General features: G+C 54.9%; 1 protein-coding gene across 1 annotated transcript in view; it reads right to left on the reverse strand.

Annotated features, from left to right (window-relative positions):
• CCDC22 (coiled-coil domain containing 22) overlaps nt 1-19,472 on the reverse strand; it is a 32,879-nt gene that overhangs the window by 10,592 nt on the left and 2,815 nt on the right. The window contains 15 exon segments of the mRNA XM_066570244.1: nt 1,707-1,766; nt 3,293-3,388; nt 4,272-4,379; nt 6,628-6,729; nt 7,968-8,084; nt 9,208-9,260; nt 9,263-9,326; nt 9,921-10,024; nt 10,442-10,511; nt 12,290-12,403; nt 12,405-12,491; nt 13,313-13,470; nt 14,574-14,640; nt 14,748-14,854; nt 18,271-18,403. Of these exon segments, the coding sequence (XP_066426341.1) occupies nt 1,707-1,766; nt 3,293-3,388; nt 4,272-4,379; nt 6,628-6,729; nt 7,968-8,084; nt 9,208-9,260; nt 9,263-9,326; nt 9,921-10,024; nt 10,442-10,511; nt 12,290-12,403; nt 12,405-12,491; nt 13,313-13,470; nt 14,574-14,640; nt 14,748-14,854; nt 18,271-18,403 (1,440 nt within the window).

Genomic DNA, 19,472 nt, shown 5'->3' on the forward strand with positions numbered 1-19,472 from the left:
GGGGATGAAATGGGGGGGGAAATTAGGGGGATAAAATAGGGTAAATTGGAGGGACAAAAATTGGGGAGGGGGGTAAAAATTGGGGGGATAAAATGGGAGGGGGTGAAAATTGGGGGGTAAAAATTGGGGGGGCAAAATGAGAGGGGAAATTGGGGGGGCGGGAATTGGGGGCTAAAAATGGGGGGATAAAATGGGGTGGGGGGAAATTGGGAGGTAAAAATTAGGGGGGTAAAAATTGGGGGTGGGGGGTAAAATTGGGGGGTTAAAAATTGGTGATATAAAATGAAGGGGAGGAAATTGGGGGTTAAAAATTGGGGGGTAAAAAATGGGTTAAAAATTGTGGGGTTAAAAATTGGGGGGTAAAAATTAGGGGGTAAAATGAGAGGGTGAATTGGAGGGACAAAATTGGGGGGGTGGGAATTGGGGGTTAAAAATTGGGGGAGCAAAACAGGGGAAAACTTGGGGGGATAAAATGGGGTGGGGGGAAATTGGGGGGATAAAATGGGGGGTAAAAAATTAGGGGGGTAAAATGAGCGGGTAAATTGGAGGGATGAAATCGGGGGGGGAAACTGAGGGAGCAAAACAGTAAAAATTGGGAGGATAAAGTGGGGCGGGGGGAAATTGGGGGGTTAAAAATTGGGGGGTAAAAAAAATGGGGGGTTAAAAATTGGGGGTTAAAAATTGGGGGTTAAAAAATTGGGGGGGTAAAAATTGGGGGAGCAAAACAGAGGGTAAAAATGGGATAAAATGGGGCAGGGGGAAAATTGGGGGGTAAAAATTGGGGGGATAAAATGGGGTGGGGGAAATTGGGGGGTAAAAATTGGGGGGATAAAATGAGGGGGAGGAATTGGGGGGTAAAAAAAAGGGTTAAAAATTGGGGGGTAAAAATTGGGGGAGCAAAACAGAGAGGAAAAATTGGGGGTAAAAATTGGGGGGTAAAAATTGTGGGGATAAAATGGGGGGAGGAAATTGGGGGTTAAAAATTAGGGGGGTAAATGAGAGGGTAAATTGGAGGACGAAATCGGGAGGGTGGGAATTGGGGGGTAAAAATTGGGAGATAAAATGGGGGTGGGGGGAAATTGGGGTAAAGGGGGTAAAAATGGGGGAGCAAAATGAGGGGGAAGAAATTGGGGGGTAAAAATTAGGGGGGGTAAAATGAGAGGGGAAATTGGAGGGACAGAATCGGGGAGGGGGGAATTGGGGGGGTAAAAATTATGGGTAAAAATTGGGGGGTTAAAAATTGGGGGAGCAAAACAGAGGGGAAAGATTGGGGGGATAAAACGGGGGTGGGGGGAAATTGGGGTAAAAGGGGGAGCAAAATGAGAGGGGAAAATTTCGGGGTGGGGGCAAAACGAGAGGGGAAAATTGGGGGTAAAAACAGAGGGTAAAAATTGGGAGGGAAAAATGGGGGCGTAAACTGGGGGGGCCCAGAGGCACCAGAATTCATCTCCCCCCCTCAAATCCCCCCAAAATCCCCCCAAAAATCCCCCAAAATCCCCAGATCCCCCAATCCCCCGGTCCAGCCCCACCCTGCTCCTCCAGGTCCCGGATCTCCCTCTGGATGGTCCCGGTGTCCTCGATGGTTCGGATCAGCTGCGCACAGTTCTGGGGGGGGGGGGGCACAAAAGGGGGTTCAAAGGGACCCCCCAAATTCCAGCGCCCCCTTGAGCCCCCCAGAGCCCCCAGAGCCCCCCCAGCCCCGGTACCTCGTGCAGAGCTGCCAGGTACTTGTAGGCTTTCCTGACCACCTCGTCCCGCTTGGCGTCCTGGGGACACAGGGACATTGGGGGGACACAGGGACATTGGGGGGACAGGGACAGTTGGGGGGACAGGGACAGTTTGGGGGGTACAGGGAATTTGGGGGGACACAGGGACAGGTTGGGGGGACACAGGGACATTGGGGGGTACAGGGACAGGTTACGGGGACAGGGACAGTTTGGGGGTTCAGGACATTTGGGGGCACAGGGACAGTTTTGGGGTTCAGGACATTTGGGGGCACAGGGACAGGTTGGGGGGACAGGGACAGTTTGGGGGCAGATGTGGCATTTTGGGGGGACACAGGGACATTTGCGGGGCACAAGGACAGGCTGGGGGAACAGGGACGTTTGGGGCACAGGGACATTTGGGGTGACAGGGGCACTTTGGGGGCACAGGGACATTTGGGGGGACAGGGACAGGTTGGGGGGGCACAGGGACATTTGGGGGACAGGGACATTTGGGGGGACAGGGACAGTTTGGGGGTTCAGGGACATTTGGGGTGACAAGGATACTTTGGGGGGACAGGGACACTTTGGGAGCACAGGGACATTGGGGGGTTCAGGGACATTTGGGGGGCAGATGTGGCATTTTAGGGGGACACAGGGACAGTTTGGGGGGCACAGGAACATTTGGGGGTGACAAGGACACTTTGGGGGGCAGATGTGGCATTTTGGGGGGACACAGGGACAGTTTGGGGGTTCAGGGACAGTTGGAGGGGACAAGGACAATTTGGGGGGCACAGGGGCACGTTGGGGGACACAAGTGGCATTTTGGGGGGCACAGGGGCACTTTGGGGGCACATGTGAGATTTTGGGGGGCACAGGGACACTTCCCAAAGGGACAATTTGGGGGTTCCGTGACATTTTTGGGGGGCTCATGGGGACATTTGGGGGCTCCCAGCTCCTCATCCTTTTGGGGACCCCTCCCCATCCAGGGGGTGCCACTGAATCCCCTCCCCCAGGACCCCCCCAAACCCCATTTTTGGGGTGACCCCAAACCCCATTTTTGGGGTGACCTCTCCCCATTTTTGGGGTCCCCCTCCCCATTTTTCAGGTGACTCCTCCCCATTTTGGGGTGACCTCAAACCCCATTTTTGAGGTGACTCCTCCCCATTTTTGGGATGACCCCTCCCCATTTTTGGGGTGACCCCAAACCCCATTTTTGGGGTGACTCCTCCCCATTTTTGAGGTGACCCCAAACCCCATTTTTCGGGTCCCCCTCCCCATTTTTGGGGTGACTCCTTCCCATTTTTGAGGTGACCCCAAACCCCATTTTTGGGGTGACTCCTCCCCATTTTTGGGGTGACCCCTCCCCATTTTTGGGGTAACCTCTCCCCATTTTTGGAGTGACCCCAAACCCCATTTTTGGGATGACCCCTCCCCATTTTTGGGGGGACACCAAACCCCATTTTTCGGGTCCCCCCTCCCCATTTTTGGGGTGACTCCTCCCCATTTTTGAGGTGACCCCAAACCCCATTTTTAGCGTGACCTCCAACCCCATTTTCGGGGTCCCCTCCCCATTTTCGGGGTCCCACCTTGAAGAGCAGCTCGTCGGTGACGCTGAAGGTTCTCTCCAGTTTCCCCACCAGGGCGTTGATCTCCTTCTGCAGAGCCCTGGTGTCCTCCAGGATCTGGGCAGGGGTCCCCCCAAAAATGGGGGGGGGTCAGACACCCCAAAAAACCCCTCCTCAATTTAGGGGTGTGCACAGACCCCCCAAAAGCCCCCCAAAACCTCAAACGGAACCAAACACCCCAAAATCGCCCCCCAAAATCTACAACAGAACCAAACACCCCCAAATCGCCCCCAAACCCCTTCAGGCTCCGTGAGGGACCCCAAAATTCTCCCAAAATGCCCCCCAAAATTTCAGAACCCCCCCAAATTCTCCTCCCCAGCCCCCCAAAAACCACCCCCAAACCCCTTCAGGCTGCCTGAGGGACCCCAAAATTCTCTGATTCCCCCCACTACGAGAACTGGGGACCCCCTAAAATGTCAGAACCGCCCCCCCAAAATTTCAGAACCTCCCCCAAAATCCCCCCAAAACCTCAACAGAACAAAACACCCCAAAATCGCCCCCAAACCCCTTCAGGCTCCATGAGGGACCCCAAAATTCTCTGATTCCCCCCACTACGAGAACTGGGGACCCCCTAAAATGTCAGAACCGCCCCTCCAAAATTTCAGAACCTCCCCAAAATCCCCGCAAAACCTCAACAGACCCAAACACCCCAAAATCGCCCCCAAAACCTCCAACAGACCCAAACACCCCAAAATCGCCCCCAAAACCTCAACAGACCCAAACATCCCAAAATCGCCCCCAAACCCCTTCAGGCTCCATGAGGGACCCCAAAACTCCCTCAAAGTGCCCCCCCAAAATGTCAGAACCCCCCCAAAAGTGCCAGAACGCCCCCAAAAAGTGCCAGAACCCCCCAAAAGTGCCGGAGCCCCCAAAAGTGCCGGAGCCCCCCAAAAGTGCCGGAGCCCCCCAAAAGTGCCGGAGCCCCCCAAGTCGCCCCCACCTTGCCGATCTCCTCCTTCTGCTTGCGGATGTTGCCCACGAGCTCCAGGATGCGCTGGGTGTACCCGGCCCGGGAAACGTCGCGGGGCAGCGACGCCAGCTCGGCCACCTCAAAACCCCAAAAAACCCCAAAATCAGCAAAGTCACCTCCAAAAACCCCAAATCAGCACAAATCACCCCCAAAATCACCCAAAAACCCCCAAAATCAACACAAGTCACCCCCAAAAACCCAAATCAGCACAAGTCACCCCCCAAAAACCCCAAAATCAGCACAAGTCACCCCCAAAAACCCCCAAAATCAGCACAAGTCACCCCCAAAAACCCCAAAATCAGCCCAAAATCAGCACAAGTCACCCCCAAAAACCCCCAAAATCAGCACAAGTCACCCCCAAAAACCCCAAAATCACCCCAAAATCAGCGGGGATCACCCCAAAATGATCCAAAATCAGCACAAATCAGCCCAAAATCACCCCAAAATCATCACGAATCACCCCCAAAACCTACCAGGGCACCCCAAAATCCCCCCAAAATCAGCACAGATCACCCCAAAATCCCCCCAAAATCAGCACAAATCAGCCCAACATCACCCCAAAATCAGCGCAGATCACCCCCAAAATTACCCTGGGCACCCCAAAAACCCCCAAAAATCACCCCAAAATCAGCCCAAAATCAGCACAAGTCACCCCCAAAAACCCCAAAATCAGCACAAGTCACCCCCAAAACCTACCCAGGGCACCCCAAAAACCCCAAAATCAGCCCAAAAACCCCAAAATCAGCACAAGTCACCCCAAAAACCCCCAAAATCAGCACGAATCACCCCCAAAATTACCCTGGGCACCCCAAAATCAGCCCAGATCACCCCCAAAACCTCCCCAGTGCCCCTTGAGCCCCCCTAGAACATCTCAGGGTCCACCCAACGACCCCCAAAACCACTCGGGACCCCCAAAACCCCTCAGAACCCCCCCAAATCCTCCCCAAAACCCCTCAGGACCCTCCCAAAACCACTCAGGACCCCCCAAATCCCCCAGATTCCCCCCAAACCCCCCCAAAGCCCCCAGGACCCCCCCAAATCCCCTTAGATCCCCCCAAACCCCCTCAGATCCCCTCCAAATCCCCTCAGGACCCTCCCAAATCCCCCCAATCCCCCCAGGACCCCCCCAAATCCCCTCAGGACTCCCCAAAACCACTCAGGACCCCCTCAGGACCCCCCAAATCCCCCCAAAGCGCCTCAGGTCCCCCCCCAAAACCACTCAGGACCCCCCAAAGCCCTCAGGACCCCCCCCCCGAGCCCCCTAGAACGTCTCAGGGTCCCCCAATGACCCCAATCCCTCAGGACCTCCCCCAAAACCACTCAGGACCCTCCCAAATCCCCCCCAAAGCCCCCAGGACTCCCCCAAACCCCCCAAATCCCTCAGGACCCCCCCTTTAGAGCTCCCCTAGAACTTCTCAGGGTCCCCCCAATGACCCCCAAACCCCCTCAGGACCCCCCCCAAACCCCCTCAGGAGGCCCCCAAAACCACTCAGGACCCCCCAAATCCCCCCCCAAAGCCCCACAGGACCCCCCCAAATCCCCTCAGATCCCCCCAAACCCCCTCAGGACTCCCCCAAATCCCCTCAGATCCCCCCAAACCCCCTCAGGACCCCCCAAATCCCCTTAGATCCCCCCAAACCCCCTCAGATCCCCTCCAAAACCCCTCAGGACCCTCCCAAATCCCCCCCAAAGCCCCTCAGATCCCCCCAAATCCCCTCAGATCTCCCCCAAAACCACTCAGGACCCCGCCAAACCCCCAAATCCCTCAGGACCCCCCTTTGAGCTCCCCTAGAACTTCTCAGGGTCCCCCCAATGACCCCCAAACCCCCTCAGGACCCCCCCAAACCCCCTCAGGACCCTCCCCAGGAGCCCCCCAAAACCCCTCAGGACCCCCCAAATCCCCCCAGGACTCCTCCAAAACCACTCAGGACCCCCCCAAATCCCCCCAAAGCCCCCCAGGACCCCCCAAATGCCCTCAGATCCCCCCAAACTCCGTCAGGAGCCCCCAAATCCCCCCAGGACTCCCCCAAATCCCCCCCAAACCCCCTCAGATCCCCCCCAAATCCCCTCAGATCCCCCCCAAAGTCCCTCAGGAGCCCCCAAATCCCCCCAGGACCCCCCCAAATCCCCCCCAAATCCCTCAGGACCCCCCCAAAACCACTCAGGACCCCCCCAAAATCCCCTCAGATCCCCTCCAAAACCCCTCAGGACCCTCCAAATCCGCCCCAAAGCCCCTCAGATCCCCCCAAACCCCCTCAGGACCCCGAAAATCCCCCCCAGACCCCCTCAGGACCCCCCCAATCCCCCATTTCCCCCCAAACCCCACCAGCTGCCCGTGCAGGGTCTCTTTCCTCCGCGCCTCCTCGGCGGCCGCGCGGCTGCGCTGGAGCAGCGCCCGCGTCTCCGCCCGGCGCCGCGAGGATTCGCGCTGTGGGGGACCCCGAAATCACCACGGGAACCCCCAAACAGAACCAGCAGCAGCAGCAGGAGGAGACTGGGACAGCCCAGAACCCCCAAAGGGGCTCCAGGGACACCCAGAAACCCCAAAGGGGCTCCCAGGGACACCCAGAAACCCCAAAGGGGCTCCAGGAGCGGCGGGAAGGGGAGGAGAATTCATCGGGGAGGGAGCAGAAAATGGAGCAGATTTTGGGGAATTTGGGAATATGGGAAGCCCAAACCAAGTTTTGGGGAATTTGGGAAGCCCAAACCCAGTTTTGGGGAATTTGGGAATATGGGGAGTCTGAAAGGGGAGGGAGAATAAAAAAGGGAAGGGAAGGGAAGGAAAAAGAAAAGGAAAAGAAAAAAAGGGAAAATAAAAGAAAAAAGGGGAAAAGGGAAAAGGAAAAGGGGAAAAGGGAAGGAAAAAGAAAAGAAAAAAGGGAAAAGGGGAAAAGGGAAAAGGAAAGGGAAGGGGAAATAAAAAAGGGAAGAGAAAAAAGAAAAGGAAAAGAAAAAAGGGAAAAGAAAAGGGGAAAGGGGAAAGGGGAAAAGGAAGGAAAAAGAAAAGGAAAAGGGGGAAAGGGAAAATAAAAGAAAAGAGGGGAAAAGGGAAAAGGGAAGGGAAGGAAAAAGAAAATGAAAAGAAAAGAAGGGAAAAGGGGAAAAGGGAAGGGAAAATAAAAAAGAGAAGGGAAAAAAGAAAAGGAAAAGGAAAAAAAGGGAAAATAAAAGAAAAAGAGGGGAAAAGGGGAAAAGGGAAGGGAAGGAAAAAGAAAATGAAAAGAAAAAAGGGAAAAGAAAAAAAAAAGGGGGAAAAGGGAAAAGGGAAGAAAAGAAAAGAAAAGAAAAGAAAAGAAAAGAAAAGAAAAGAAAAGAAAAGAAAAGAAAAGAAAAGAAAAGAAAAGGAAAGAAAAGGAAAGGAAGAAAGGAAAGGAAAAAAAGGAAAAGAAAAGAAAAAGGGGAAAAGGGAAGGAAAAAGAAATGAAAAAAGGGGAAAAGAAAAGGGGAAAAGGGGAAAAGGGAAAGAAAAATAAAAGAAAAAAAGGGAAAATAAAAGAGAAAAGGGGAAAAGGCGAAAAGAGGGAAGGGAAGGGAAGGGAAGGGAAGGAAGGGAAGGGAAGGGAAGGGAAGGGAAGGGAAGGAAGGGAAGGGAAGGGAAGGGAAGGAAGGGAAGGGAAGGGAAGGGAAGGGAGGGGAGGGAGGGTGCGGTGGGGGCGGGGCCCGTACCTGGGCGCGCTCGCGCAGCGCCCGCAGCTCCCGGAGCTCGGCCAGCAGCGGCTCCCGGTGCCGCTCCCACTGCCCGGCCAGGCTGAGGAGGCGGCGGCTGCTGGACTCCAGCACCAGCTGGGGCAGGGCCGGGAGCCCGAGGGTGAGAGAGAGAGCCCCGAGTGACCCCAAAAAACTGCTGAACACCCCCGGAATGACCCCCCAAAAACTGCTGAACCATCCCGGAATAACACCCCAAAAACTGCTGAACATCCCCAGAATAACACCCCCAAAAAACTGCTGAACATCCCCCGGAATAACACCCCCAAAAACTGCTGAACCACCCCGGAATAACACCCCCAAAAACTGCTGAACCATCCCGGAATAACACCCCCAAAAACTGCTGAACACCCCGGAATGACCCCCCAAAAACTGCTGAACACCCCCGGAGTGACCCCCCAAAAACTGCTGAACCACCCCGGAATGACCCCCCAAAACTGAGCCCCGGACAGTGAGAGAGAGACCCCAGAGTGACCCCCAAAAAACCGAGCCCCGAATGATGAGAGAGACCCCCGAGTGACCCCCAAAAAAACTGCTGAACACCCCCGGAATGACCCCCCAAAAACTGCTGAACATCCCCCGGAATGACCCCCCAAAAACTGCTGAACACCCCAGAATAACACCCCCAAAAACTGCTGAACCACCCCGGAATAACACCCCCAAAAACTGCTGAACATCCCCCGGAATGAGCCCCCAAAACTGAGCCCCGGACGGTGAGAGAGAGCCCAGAGTGACCCCCAAAAAACTGCTGAACACCTCTGGGACTGACACCCCCAAAAACTGCTGAACAGCACCGGAATAACACCCCCAAAAACCGAGCCCCGAACGATGAGAGACCCCGGAGTGACCCCCCCCAAAAAAACTGCTGAACCCCCCTGGAATGACCCCCAAAAACTGCTGAACATCCCCAGAATGACACCCCCAAAAAAAACTGCTGAACACCCCCAGACTGAGCCCCAAAAACTCCTGAACCCCCCTGGGACTGACACCCCAAAAACTCCAGACACCCCCAAACTGACCCCCCCAACCCGCCCCTCACTGGGACCATTCCCTACCCCAACCCCCCAAAATCCCCCCAAACCTGCTGGGACCCCCAAATCTCCCCCAAATGCCGTCCCCCAATCTGCTGGGACCCCCCAATCCCCCCCAAACCTGCTGGGACCCCCAAATCCCCCCCAAATCCCCCAATCCCCAGCCCCACCTGCAGCTTGCCCAGGTTGTTCTGCGCGTCCGGCAGCAGCTCCAGCGCCCGGCCTTGACCCTCAGGGCGTCCTCGCGCCCCCCCAGGGCCCCCCGAAACTGCTGGAGCTCGGCCTCGGCCTGGGGAGGGGGGCAGAGCACCCCGAAATCACACAGGGCACCCCAAAATCAGCCAGGGCACCCCGGAATCAGCCAGGGCACCCCAAACCCCCCCTGTGCCCCCCATGCCCCCCATTTCCCCTGTGCCCACCTGTGCCCTCCTGTCCCCCATTGCCCCCCGTGCCCACCTGTGCCAGCCCCAGAGGAGCCCCCCCCGTGCCCCCCAGACCCCCCCCCGTGCCCCCCAAAACACCCCAGTGCCCCCCTGTGCCCCCCGTGCCCCCCTGTGGCCCCCAGACCCCTCCCCAGTGCCCCCCAAAACCCCCCTGTGCCCCCCATTTCCCCCTGTCCCCCTGTGCCCGCCCGTGCCTCCACTGCCCCCCATTTTCCCCCATTGCTCCCATACCCCCCATGCCCCCCTGTGCCCCCCAGACCCCTCCCCTGTCCCCCCCATTCCCCCCATGCCCTCCATGCCCCCCCTGTGCCCCCCATTTTCCCCATGCCCCCGTGCCCCCCCTGTCCCCCCATTTCCCCCATTTCCCCCCATTTCCCCCATTGCCCCCATTTCCCCCATTGCCCCCATTGCCCCATTGCCCCATTGCCCCCATTGCCCACCTGTGCCAGCCCCAGCCGGGCCCCCCGGAGCTGCCCCTGGCACCGCTCGATCTCGGCCTCCCAGCCCGGCCAGGGCCCCCCTCCAGCAGCGCGGCCTCGGGGGGCTGGGACAGAGAGAGACCGGAGAGTGACCAATGGGTGACCAATGGGTGACCAATGGGTGACCAATGGGTGACCAGAGTGACCATGAGTGACCATGAGTGACCAATGGGTGACCAGAGTGACCAGAGTGACCAATGGGTGACCAGAGTGACCAATGGGTGACCAATGGGTGACCAATGAGTGACCAATGGGGACAATGGAGTGACCAATGAGTGACCAGAGTGACCACAGTGACAAGAGTGACCAATGGGTGACCAATGGGTGACCAGAGAGAGACCAGAGTGACCATGAGTGACCTTGAGTGACCAATGAGTGACCATGAATGACCAATGAGTGACCAATGAGTGACCAATGAGTGACCCCGAGTGCCCCCAGGTGACCCCTGCGTGACCCCGCGTGACCCCGCGTTCCCCCCTCACCTCCTCGTTGCCCTTTGGCCCCTGGGGGTCTCAGCCCCGCCCTGGATTCGCTGCAGCAGCACCGGGGGTCCTGGGGGGGAGGGGGGAGAGACCCCCAGGGCTCAGGGAGGGGAGGGGGCAAAGCAGAGCCCCAAAATCACCCAAAACCACCCAAAACCACCCAAAAACCCCCCAAAATCACCCAAAAACCACCCAAAATCACCCAAAATTCCCCAAAATCACCCAAAACCCCCCAAAATCACCCCAAACCCCCCAAAATCACCCAAAAACCCCCCAAAATCACCCAAAAACCCTCCAAAATCACCCAACAACCGCCCAAAATCACCCAAACCCCCCAAAATCACCCAAAACCCCCAAAATCACCCAAAAACCACCCAAAATCACCCAAAAACCCCAAAATCACCCAAAACCCCCCAAAATCACCCAAAACCCCCCAAAATCACCCAAAAACCACCCAAAATCACCCAAAACCCCCAAAATCACCCAAAACCCCCCCAAAATCACCCAAAAACCACCCAAAATCACCCAAAAACCCCCAAATCACCCAAAACCCCCCAAAATCACCCAAAACCCCCCCAAAATCACCCAAAAACCACCCAAAATCACCCAAAAACCCCCCAAAATGACCCAAAACCCCCCAAAACAACCCCCAAAACCACCCAAAATCACCCAAACCCCCCCCAAAATCACCCCCAAACCCCCCAAAATCACCCAAACCCCCCAAAATCACCCCCAACCCCCAAAATCTCCCCAAAGCCCCCCAACATCACCCAAACCCCCCCAAAATCACCCAAAACCCCCCCAAAATCCACCCCAGCCCCCCGAATCCAACCCCCAAAACCCCAAATCCAACCCTGAGCCCCCAAAAACCACCCCCAACTCACTAAAAACAACCCCCTGACCCCCCAAAATCACCCCTGACCCCCCAAAATCACCCCCAAAACCCCCCCAAAATCACCCCAAACCCCCCCAAAATCACCCCCAAAACCCCCCCAAAATCACCCCAAACCCCCCCAAAAACACCCAAACCCCCCAAAATCACCCAAAATCACCCCAAAACCCCCTCAAAATCACCCAAAACCCCCCAAAATCACCCAAAACCCCCCCAAAATCACCCAAAAACCACCCAAAAACCCCCAAAATCACCCCAAACCCCCCAAAATCACCCAAAACCCCCCCAAATCACCCAAAACCCCCCCAAAATCACCCCCAAACCCCCCAAAATCACCCAAAACCCCCCAAAATCACCCAAAAACCCCCCAAAATCACCCAAAACCCCCAAAATCACCCCCAAACCCCCAAAATACCCCAAACCCCCCAAAATCACCCAAAACCCCCCAAAATCCACCCTCAGCTCCCCAAACCAACTCCCAGCCCCCCAAACCCACCCCCAACTCACTAAAAACAACCCTGAGCCCCCCAAATCCAACCCCCAGCCCCCCAAATCCAAACCCCAGAACCCCCAAATCCAAACCCCAGAACCCCCAAAACCAACCCCCAGCCCCCAACTCCAACCCACAGCCCCCAGCTCCAACCCCCAGCCCCCCAAATCCAAACCCCAGAACCCCCAAATCCAACCCTGAGCCCCCAAGAACCACCCCCAACTCACTAAAAACAACCCCCTGACCCCCCAAAATCACCCAAACCCTCCCCAAAATCCACCCTCAGCTCCCCAAACCAACTCCCAGCCCCCCAAACCCACCCCCAACTCACTAAAAACAACCCCCTGACCCCCCAAAATCACCCCCAAAACCCCAAAATCACCCCCTGACCCCCCAAAATCACCCCCAAACCCCCCAAAATCACCCAAAACCCCCAAAATCAGCCCCAAACCCCCCGTGCCCCCACCTGTTGCTGGGTCAGGTGCTGGGTGCGGGTGAAGCGGGAGCCCTTGGGCAGGGCCCCCCCGGCGCCCCCAGCCCCGAAGGCCTCGTGGAGCCAGGCAGGGTCCAGGGGGGGCCCCGGGTTCCTGGGGCCGGGGGGGCCACGCCTGGCGCAGGAACTCCAGAGCCCGGAGCCGAGCCCGGAGCCGCGGCCGCTCCTGGGAGTCCTGGGGGAGAGAAAGGGGGGGAGAGGTGTGGGGGGAGAGCCCTAAAACAGCCCCAAAAATCAGTGAAATAGCCCCCAAAACAGCCCCCAAAATCATGGAAATAGCTCCCAAAACAGCCCCCAAAAATCAGTGAAATAGCTCCCAAAACAGCCCCCAAAACAGCCCCCAAAAATCAGTGAAATAGCCCCCAAAACAGCCCCCAAAAATCAGTGAAATAGACCCCAAAAACAGCCCTCAAAATCATGGAAATAGCCCCCAAAAACAGCCCCCAAAAATCAGTGAAATAGCTCCCAAAAATCAGTGAAATAGCCCCCAAAACAGCCCCCCAAAATCAGTGAAATAGCCCCCAAAAATCACTGAAACAGCTCCCCCAAAACAGCCCCCAAAATCATTGAAATAGCCCCAAAAACAGCCCCCAAAACCGCCCCCAAAATCACTGAGACAGCTCCCAAAAATCAACAGAGCCAGCCCCCAAAAATCATGGAAATAGCCCCCAAAACAGCCCCCAAAAATCATGGAAATAGCCCCCAAAACAGCCCCCAAAATCACTGAGACAGCTCCCCAAAACAGCCCCCAAAATCATGGAAATAGCTCCCAAAACAGTCCCAAAAACAGCCCCCAAAAAAACTGCCCCGAAAAATCCCCAAAATAACCCCCAAAAAAACCCCAAAAATCCCCCCCAAAAAAACCCAAAATCCCCAAAACAACCCCAAAAATCCCCCCAAAAAACCCCAAAAATCCCCAAAACAACCCCCAAAAAACCCCAAAAACCCCAAAACAGCCCAGACCCCCCCAAATCCCGGCCCATCCTGGGGTCTCACCTGGGGGGGCAGCCGGGGGCGCCCCCATTCCGGGCCCCCCTCATTGGGGGCGCTGAGCTGGGCCCCCAGCGCCTCCAGCAGGGCCGGGGGGCTCAGCCAGGAACGGGGGGGCTGCGCTGGCACCGGGGGGGCTGCACCCCCAAAATATTCCTGCAGTTCTGGGGGGACGGGGGGGGGGGTGAGGAGGAATGGGTGCGAAACATGGAGATCACAAAAATCCCAAAAGAGGCCCCCTAAAACAGCCCCAGAAATCCCCGAAACAGCCCCAGAGATCCCCAAAACTGCCCCCAAAAATCCCCAAAACAGCCCCCAAAAATCACCCAGAATGCCCAAAACAGCCCCTCAAAAAATCCCCAAAACAGCCCCCAAAAATCCCCAAAACAGCCCCCCAAAACTGCCCCCAAATATCCCCAAAACAGCCCCTAAAAACCCCCAAAACAGCCCCCCAAAAATCTGTAAACCAGCTCCCAAAAACCCCAAAACAGCCCCTAAAAATCCCCAAACAACCCCCAAAACAGCCTCAAAAACTCCCCCAAAACAGCCCCTAAAAACCCCAAAAAACTCCAAAAATTCCCCAAAAATACCCCAAAACCCCCCAAACCAGCCCCCAAAAAATCCCCCAAACCAGCCCCTAAAAATCCCCCAAAAACCCCAACAAATCTCCCCAAATCCCCAAAACAGCCCCCAAATACCCCCAAAACAGCTCCCAAAAACCGCCCCCAAATATCCCCAAAACAGCCCCAAAAATCTCTACATCAGCCCCCCAAAACAGCCCCAAAAAACCCCCAAAAATACCCCAAAATCCCCCCAAAACAGCCCCCAAAATTCCCCAAAAAACCCCAAAAATTCCCCCCAAAAAATCTCCTAAAACCCCCCAAAAACCCCCCAAAATTCCCCCAAAACAGCCCCCAAAATTCCCCAAAAAACCCCAAAAATTCCCCCAAAACAGCCCCTAAAAACCCCAAAAAAACCCCAAAAAATCCCCAAACCAGCCCCTAAAAACCCCAAAAAATCCCCCCAAAAAATCCCCTAAAATCCCCCCAAAAACCCCCCAAAATTCCCCCAAAACAGCCCCAAAATTCCCCAAAAAACCCCCAAAATTTCCCCAAAACAGCCCCTAAAAATCCCAAAAAAAACCCCAAAAATTCCCCCAAAAAATCCCCAAAAACCCCAAAAAACCCCCCAACCCCCCCTCAGGCTGACACCCCCAAATTCCACCCGAACCCCCCAAATTTGGGGGTTCCCCCCCCCCCATTCTCACCTGGGCTCCCCCCGTTTTGAGGCAGGACCAGGGCGCAGGTAACGAACGGACGCAGGTGCCTCGTACCCTACGAGGGGTTAATTAACGCCTTCATTAACGCCTTAATTACCCCGCTAATGAATCGGGGGGGCCCTGGCGGGTTTGGGGGGACCCCCCCGCACCCCAAGGTCTCACCTGGAGCCGCTGCAGTTTTGGGGTTCGGCACGGGGGGGGCACCCAGGGGGTGCCCAGGTGCTCCCGGATCCGGGCGCCCACGGCTCGGAGCAGCGCCCCCGCCTTGCCTGCACAGGGATGGTTTGGGGCATTTTGGGGCTTTTTTGGGGCTTTTAGGGGTTTTTTTGGAGTTTTGGGGGATTTTTGGGGGTGTTGGGGGCTGTTTTGAGGGATTTAGGGGGGGTTTTAGGGGTTGTTTTGGGGGTTTTTGGGGTATTTTTGGGGGTTTTTAGAGGCTGGTTTGGGGATATTTGGGGCTATTTTTGGGTATTTGGGGGATATTTGGGGGCTGTTTTGGGGGTTTTTAGGGGTTTTTTGGGTATTACTGGGGCTGTTTTGGGGGATTTTTGGGGGTTTTTAGGGGTTGTTTTGGGGGTTTTTGGGTATTTTTGGGGGTTTTTAGGGGCTGGTTTGGGGATATTTGGGGCTATTTTGGGGGGTTTTGGGGGATATTTGGGGGCTGTTTTGGGGGTTTTTAGGGTTTTTTGGGGTATTTCTGGGGCTGTTTTGGGGCTGTTTTGGGGTGCTTTGGGGGTTTTGGGGACATTTGGGGGGTGTTTTGGTGGTATTTGGGGGATTTAGGGGGGTTTTTAGGGGTTGTTTGGGGTATTTTTAGGGGTTGTTTTGGGGGGTTTTGGGGATTTTTGGGTATTTCTGGGGCTGTTTTGGGGATTTTTTGAGGGGTTTTGGGTCTTTTTGGGGGTCCTTTGGGGGTTTTGGGGACATTCAGGGATTTTTAGGGGATTTTTGGGTATTTTTAGGGGTTGTTTTGGGGGTTTTTGGGGTATTTTTGGGGGTTTTTTAGGGGCTGGTTTGGGGATATTTGGGGCTATTTTTGGGGGTTTTGGGGGTATTTGGGGGCTGGTTTGGGGGTTTTTAGGGTTTTTTGGGTATTTCTGGGGCTGTTTTTGGGGGATTTTTGGGGGTGTTGGGGGCTGTTTTGTGGGATTTAGGGGGGTTTTTAGGGGTTGTTTTGGGGGGGTATTGTTTTTGGGGGTTTTTAGAGGCTGGTTTGGGGATATTTGGGGCTATTTTTGGGTATTTGGGGGATATTTGGGGGCTGGTTTGGGGGTTTTTAGGGGTTTTTGGGTATTACTGGGGCTGTTTTGGGGATTTTTGGTTGGGTTTTTAGGGGCTGGTTTGGGGTTTTTGGGTATTTTTGGGGGTTTTTAGGGGCTGGTTTGGGGATATTTGGGGCTATTTTGGGGGTTTTGGGGGATATTTGGGGGCTGTTTTGGGGGTTTTTAGGGTTTTTTGGGTATTACTGGGGCTGTTTTGGGGGATTTTTGGGGGTGTTGGGGGCTGTTTTGAGGGATTTAGGGGGGTTTTTAGGGGTTGTTTTGGGGGTTTTTGGGGTATTTTTGGGGGTTTTTAGAGGCTGGTTTGGGGATATTTGGGGCTATTTTTGGGTATTTGGGGGATATTTGGGGGCTGTTTTGGGGGTTTTTAGGGGTTTTTTGGGTATTACTGGGGCTGTTTGGGGGATTTTTGGGGGTTTTTTGGGGTTTTTTGGGGTTTTGGGGGTTTTTGGGGATTTTTGGGGTTTTTAGGGGCTGGTTTGGGGATATTTGGGGCTATTTTGGGGGGTTTTGGGGGATATTTGGGGGCTGTTTTGGGTTTTAGGGTTTTTTGGGGTATTTCTGGGGCTGTTTTGGGGCTGTTTGGGGTGCTTTGGGGGTTTTTGGGGAATTTGGGCATGGGTGTTTTGGTGGTATTTGGGGGATTTAGGGGGTTTTAGGGGTGTTTGGGGTATTTTTAGGGGTTGTTTTGGGTGGGTTTTGGGATTTTTGGGTATTTCTGGGGCTGTTTTGGGGATTTTTTGAGGGGTTTTGGGTCTTTTTGGGGGTCCTTTGGGGGTTTGGGGACATTCAGGGATTTTTAGGGGATTTTTGGGTATTTTTAGGGTTGTTTTGGGGGTTTTTGGGGTATTTTTGGGGGTTTTTAGGGGTGGTTTGGGGATATTTGGGGCTATTTTTGGGGGTTTTTGGGGTATTTGGGGGGCTGGTTTGGGGGTTTTAGGGTTTTTTGGGTATTCTGGGGCTGTTTTGGGGGATTTTTGGGGGTGTTGGGGGCTGTTTTGAGGGATTTAGGGGGTTTTTAGGGGTTGTTTTGGGGGTTTTTGGGGTATTTTTGGGGGTTTTTAGAGGCTGGTTTGGGGATATTTGGGGCTATTTTTGGGTATTTGGGGGATATTTGGGGGCTGGTTTGGGGGTTTTTAGGGTTTTTTGGGTATTACTGGGGCTGTTTTGGGGGATTTTTGGGCGTGTTGGGGGCTGTTTTGGGGGATTTTTGGGGGTTTTTAGGGGCTGGTTTGGGGGTTTTTGGGGTATTTTTGGGGGTTTTTAGGGGCTGCTTTGGGGATATTTGGGGCTATTTTTGGGTGTTTGGGGGATATTTGGGGGCTGTTCTGGGGATTTTTGGAGGGGTTTTGGGGTATTTTGGGGGGTTTTGGGGACATTTGGAGGGGGTTTTGGGGGTTTTCAGGGGATTTTTGGAGATTTTTAGGGGATTTTTGGGTGGTTTTAGGGGTTGTTTTGGGGGTTTTTAGGGGTTGTTTTGGGGATATTTGGGGCTATTTTTGGGGGTTTTGGGGGTATTTGGGGGCTGGTTTGGGGGTTTTTAGGGTTTTTTTGGGTATTTCTGGGGCTGTTTTGGGGATTTTTTGGGGTGCTTTGGGGGTTTTGGGACATTTGGGGGGTGTTTTGGGGGTTTTCAGGGGATTTTTGGGTGGTTTTAGGGGTTGTTTTGGGGGTTTTTAGAGGCTGGTTTGGGAATATTTGGGGCTACTTTGGGGGGTTTGGGGGATATTTGGGGGCTGTTCTGGGGTTTTAAGGAGCGGTTTTGAGGGTTTTTGAGGCTGTTTTAGGGGATATTTTGGGGCTGGTTTGGGAGATTTTTGGGAGATATTTTGGTGATTTTTGGGGGATGTTTTGGTGATTTTGGGGGATGTTTTGGGAGATATTTTGGTGATTTTTGGGGGATATTTTGGGAGATTTTTGGGGGATGTTTTGGTGATTTTGGGGGCTGTTTTGTGGGTTTTTAGGAGCAGTTTCGGGGGTTTTTGGGGCTGTTTTAGGAGATATTTGGGGCTGGTTTGGGAGATTTTTGAGGGATGTTTTGGTGATTTTGGGGGATGTTTTGGGAGATATTTTGGTGATTTGGGGGGATGGTTTGGGAGATATTTTGGTGATTTTGGGGGGATGTTTTGGGAGATTTTTGGGGGCTGTTTTGGTGATTTTTGGGGGGTGTTTTGGGAGATTTTTGGGGGCTGTTTTGGTGATTTTGGGGGCTGTTTTGGGGGGATCCCCTCCACCCTGACCTCCCTTTTCCTCCCCCCCCACGAGTACCTGGACCAGAAGCGGCTCCGGGCTCAGCTCCGACCTCCGCATCCCCCACACCAAACCTGTCCCCCCGACCCCCAGGGCACCCCAAAAACCCCCTCGGGACACCCCAAAACCCCATGAGACCCCCCCCATGTTGGTACCGGGGGTCTCAGCCCCGCGCTCGCCCTCGTCCCGGGGCAGTTTCTCCACGAGGAAGAGGAGGAGGCGCCGCACGTCATGCTCGGAGCTGTACAGGAAGGTCTGGTAGCCGACGTCGCCCCCAAAGCCCAGCTCCTGAGGGCATTCAGAGGCTTGGGGACACCCCAAAAATTGTTTGGGACACCCCAAAATTCGTGGGGTGCTGGCTTTGAGGGGGATTTGGTGGTTTTGGGAGGGGAGGAATGAGGTTTTGGGGGACAGGAATTCCCCCTCAAATCGCAGCCCCTCAAAACTCAACTGCAGCTGGTACAGCCCCTCAAAATAATCCCAAAATCCCCCCCAAAAAACCCCAAAATTAAGCCCAAAAACAACCCCCAGCCCCCCTAAAAACCACCTGCAACTGATTAAAACCAATACCCAGAACCCCCCCCAAATCAACCCCAAGCCCCCCCAAAACCACCCCAAACTCAAAACCCACCCCAAACTCATTCAAAACAAGCCCCAGGCACCCCCAAACACACTCAAGTCATTAAAAACAACCCCAGCCCCCCAAAACCAACCCCAATTCATTAAAAAAAAACACCCAGACCCCCCAAACCAAACCCCAGATCCCCCAAACCAAACCCCAGACCCCCCAAAATAACACCCAGACCCCCCAAACCACCCCCAATTCATTCAAACCAAACCCCAGACCCCCCAAACTCTCAGCCCCCCAAAACCACCCCTAATTCATTCAAACCAGCCCCCAGACCGCCCCAAACCAACCCCCCAGCACCCCAAAACCACCCCAAATTCATTAAAAACACCCCCCAGACCCCCCAAAACCACCCCCAGCCCCCCAAAATCACCCCAAATTCATTAAAACCAACCCCCACTGCCCCAAACCAACCCCCAGACCCCAAAACCACCCCCAATTCATTCAAACCGACCCCCAGCCCCCCCAAACCACCCCCAATTCATTCAAACCGACCCCCAGCCCCCCCAAACCACCCCCAATTCATTCAAACCAATCCCCAGACCCCCCAAACCAACCCCCAGCCCCCCAAAACCACCCCAAATTCATTAAAAACACCCCCCAGACCCCTCAAACCGAACCCCAGACCCCCAGACCCCAAAACCACCCCCAATTCATTCAAACCAATCCCCAGACCCCCCCAAACCCACCCCCAATTCATTCAAACCGACCCCCAGACCCCCCAAACCC

The sequence above is a fragment of the Molothrus aeneus genome, unplaced genomic scaffold (assembly GCF_037042795.1).
Source record: "Molothrus aeneus isolate 106 unplaced genomic scaffold, BPBGC_Maene_1.0 scaffold_30, whole genome shotgun sequence".
Lineage (NCBI taxonomy): Eukaryota > Metazoa > Chordata > Aves > Passeriformes > Icteridae > Molothrus > Molothrus aeneus.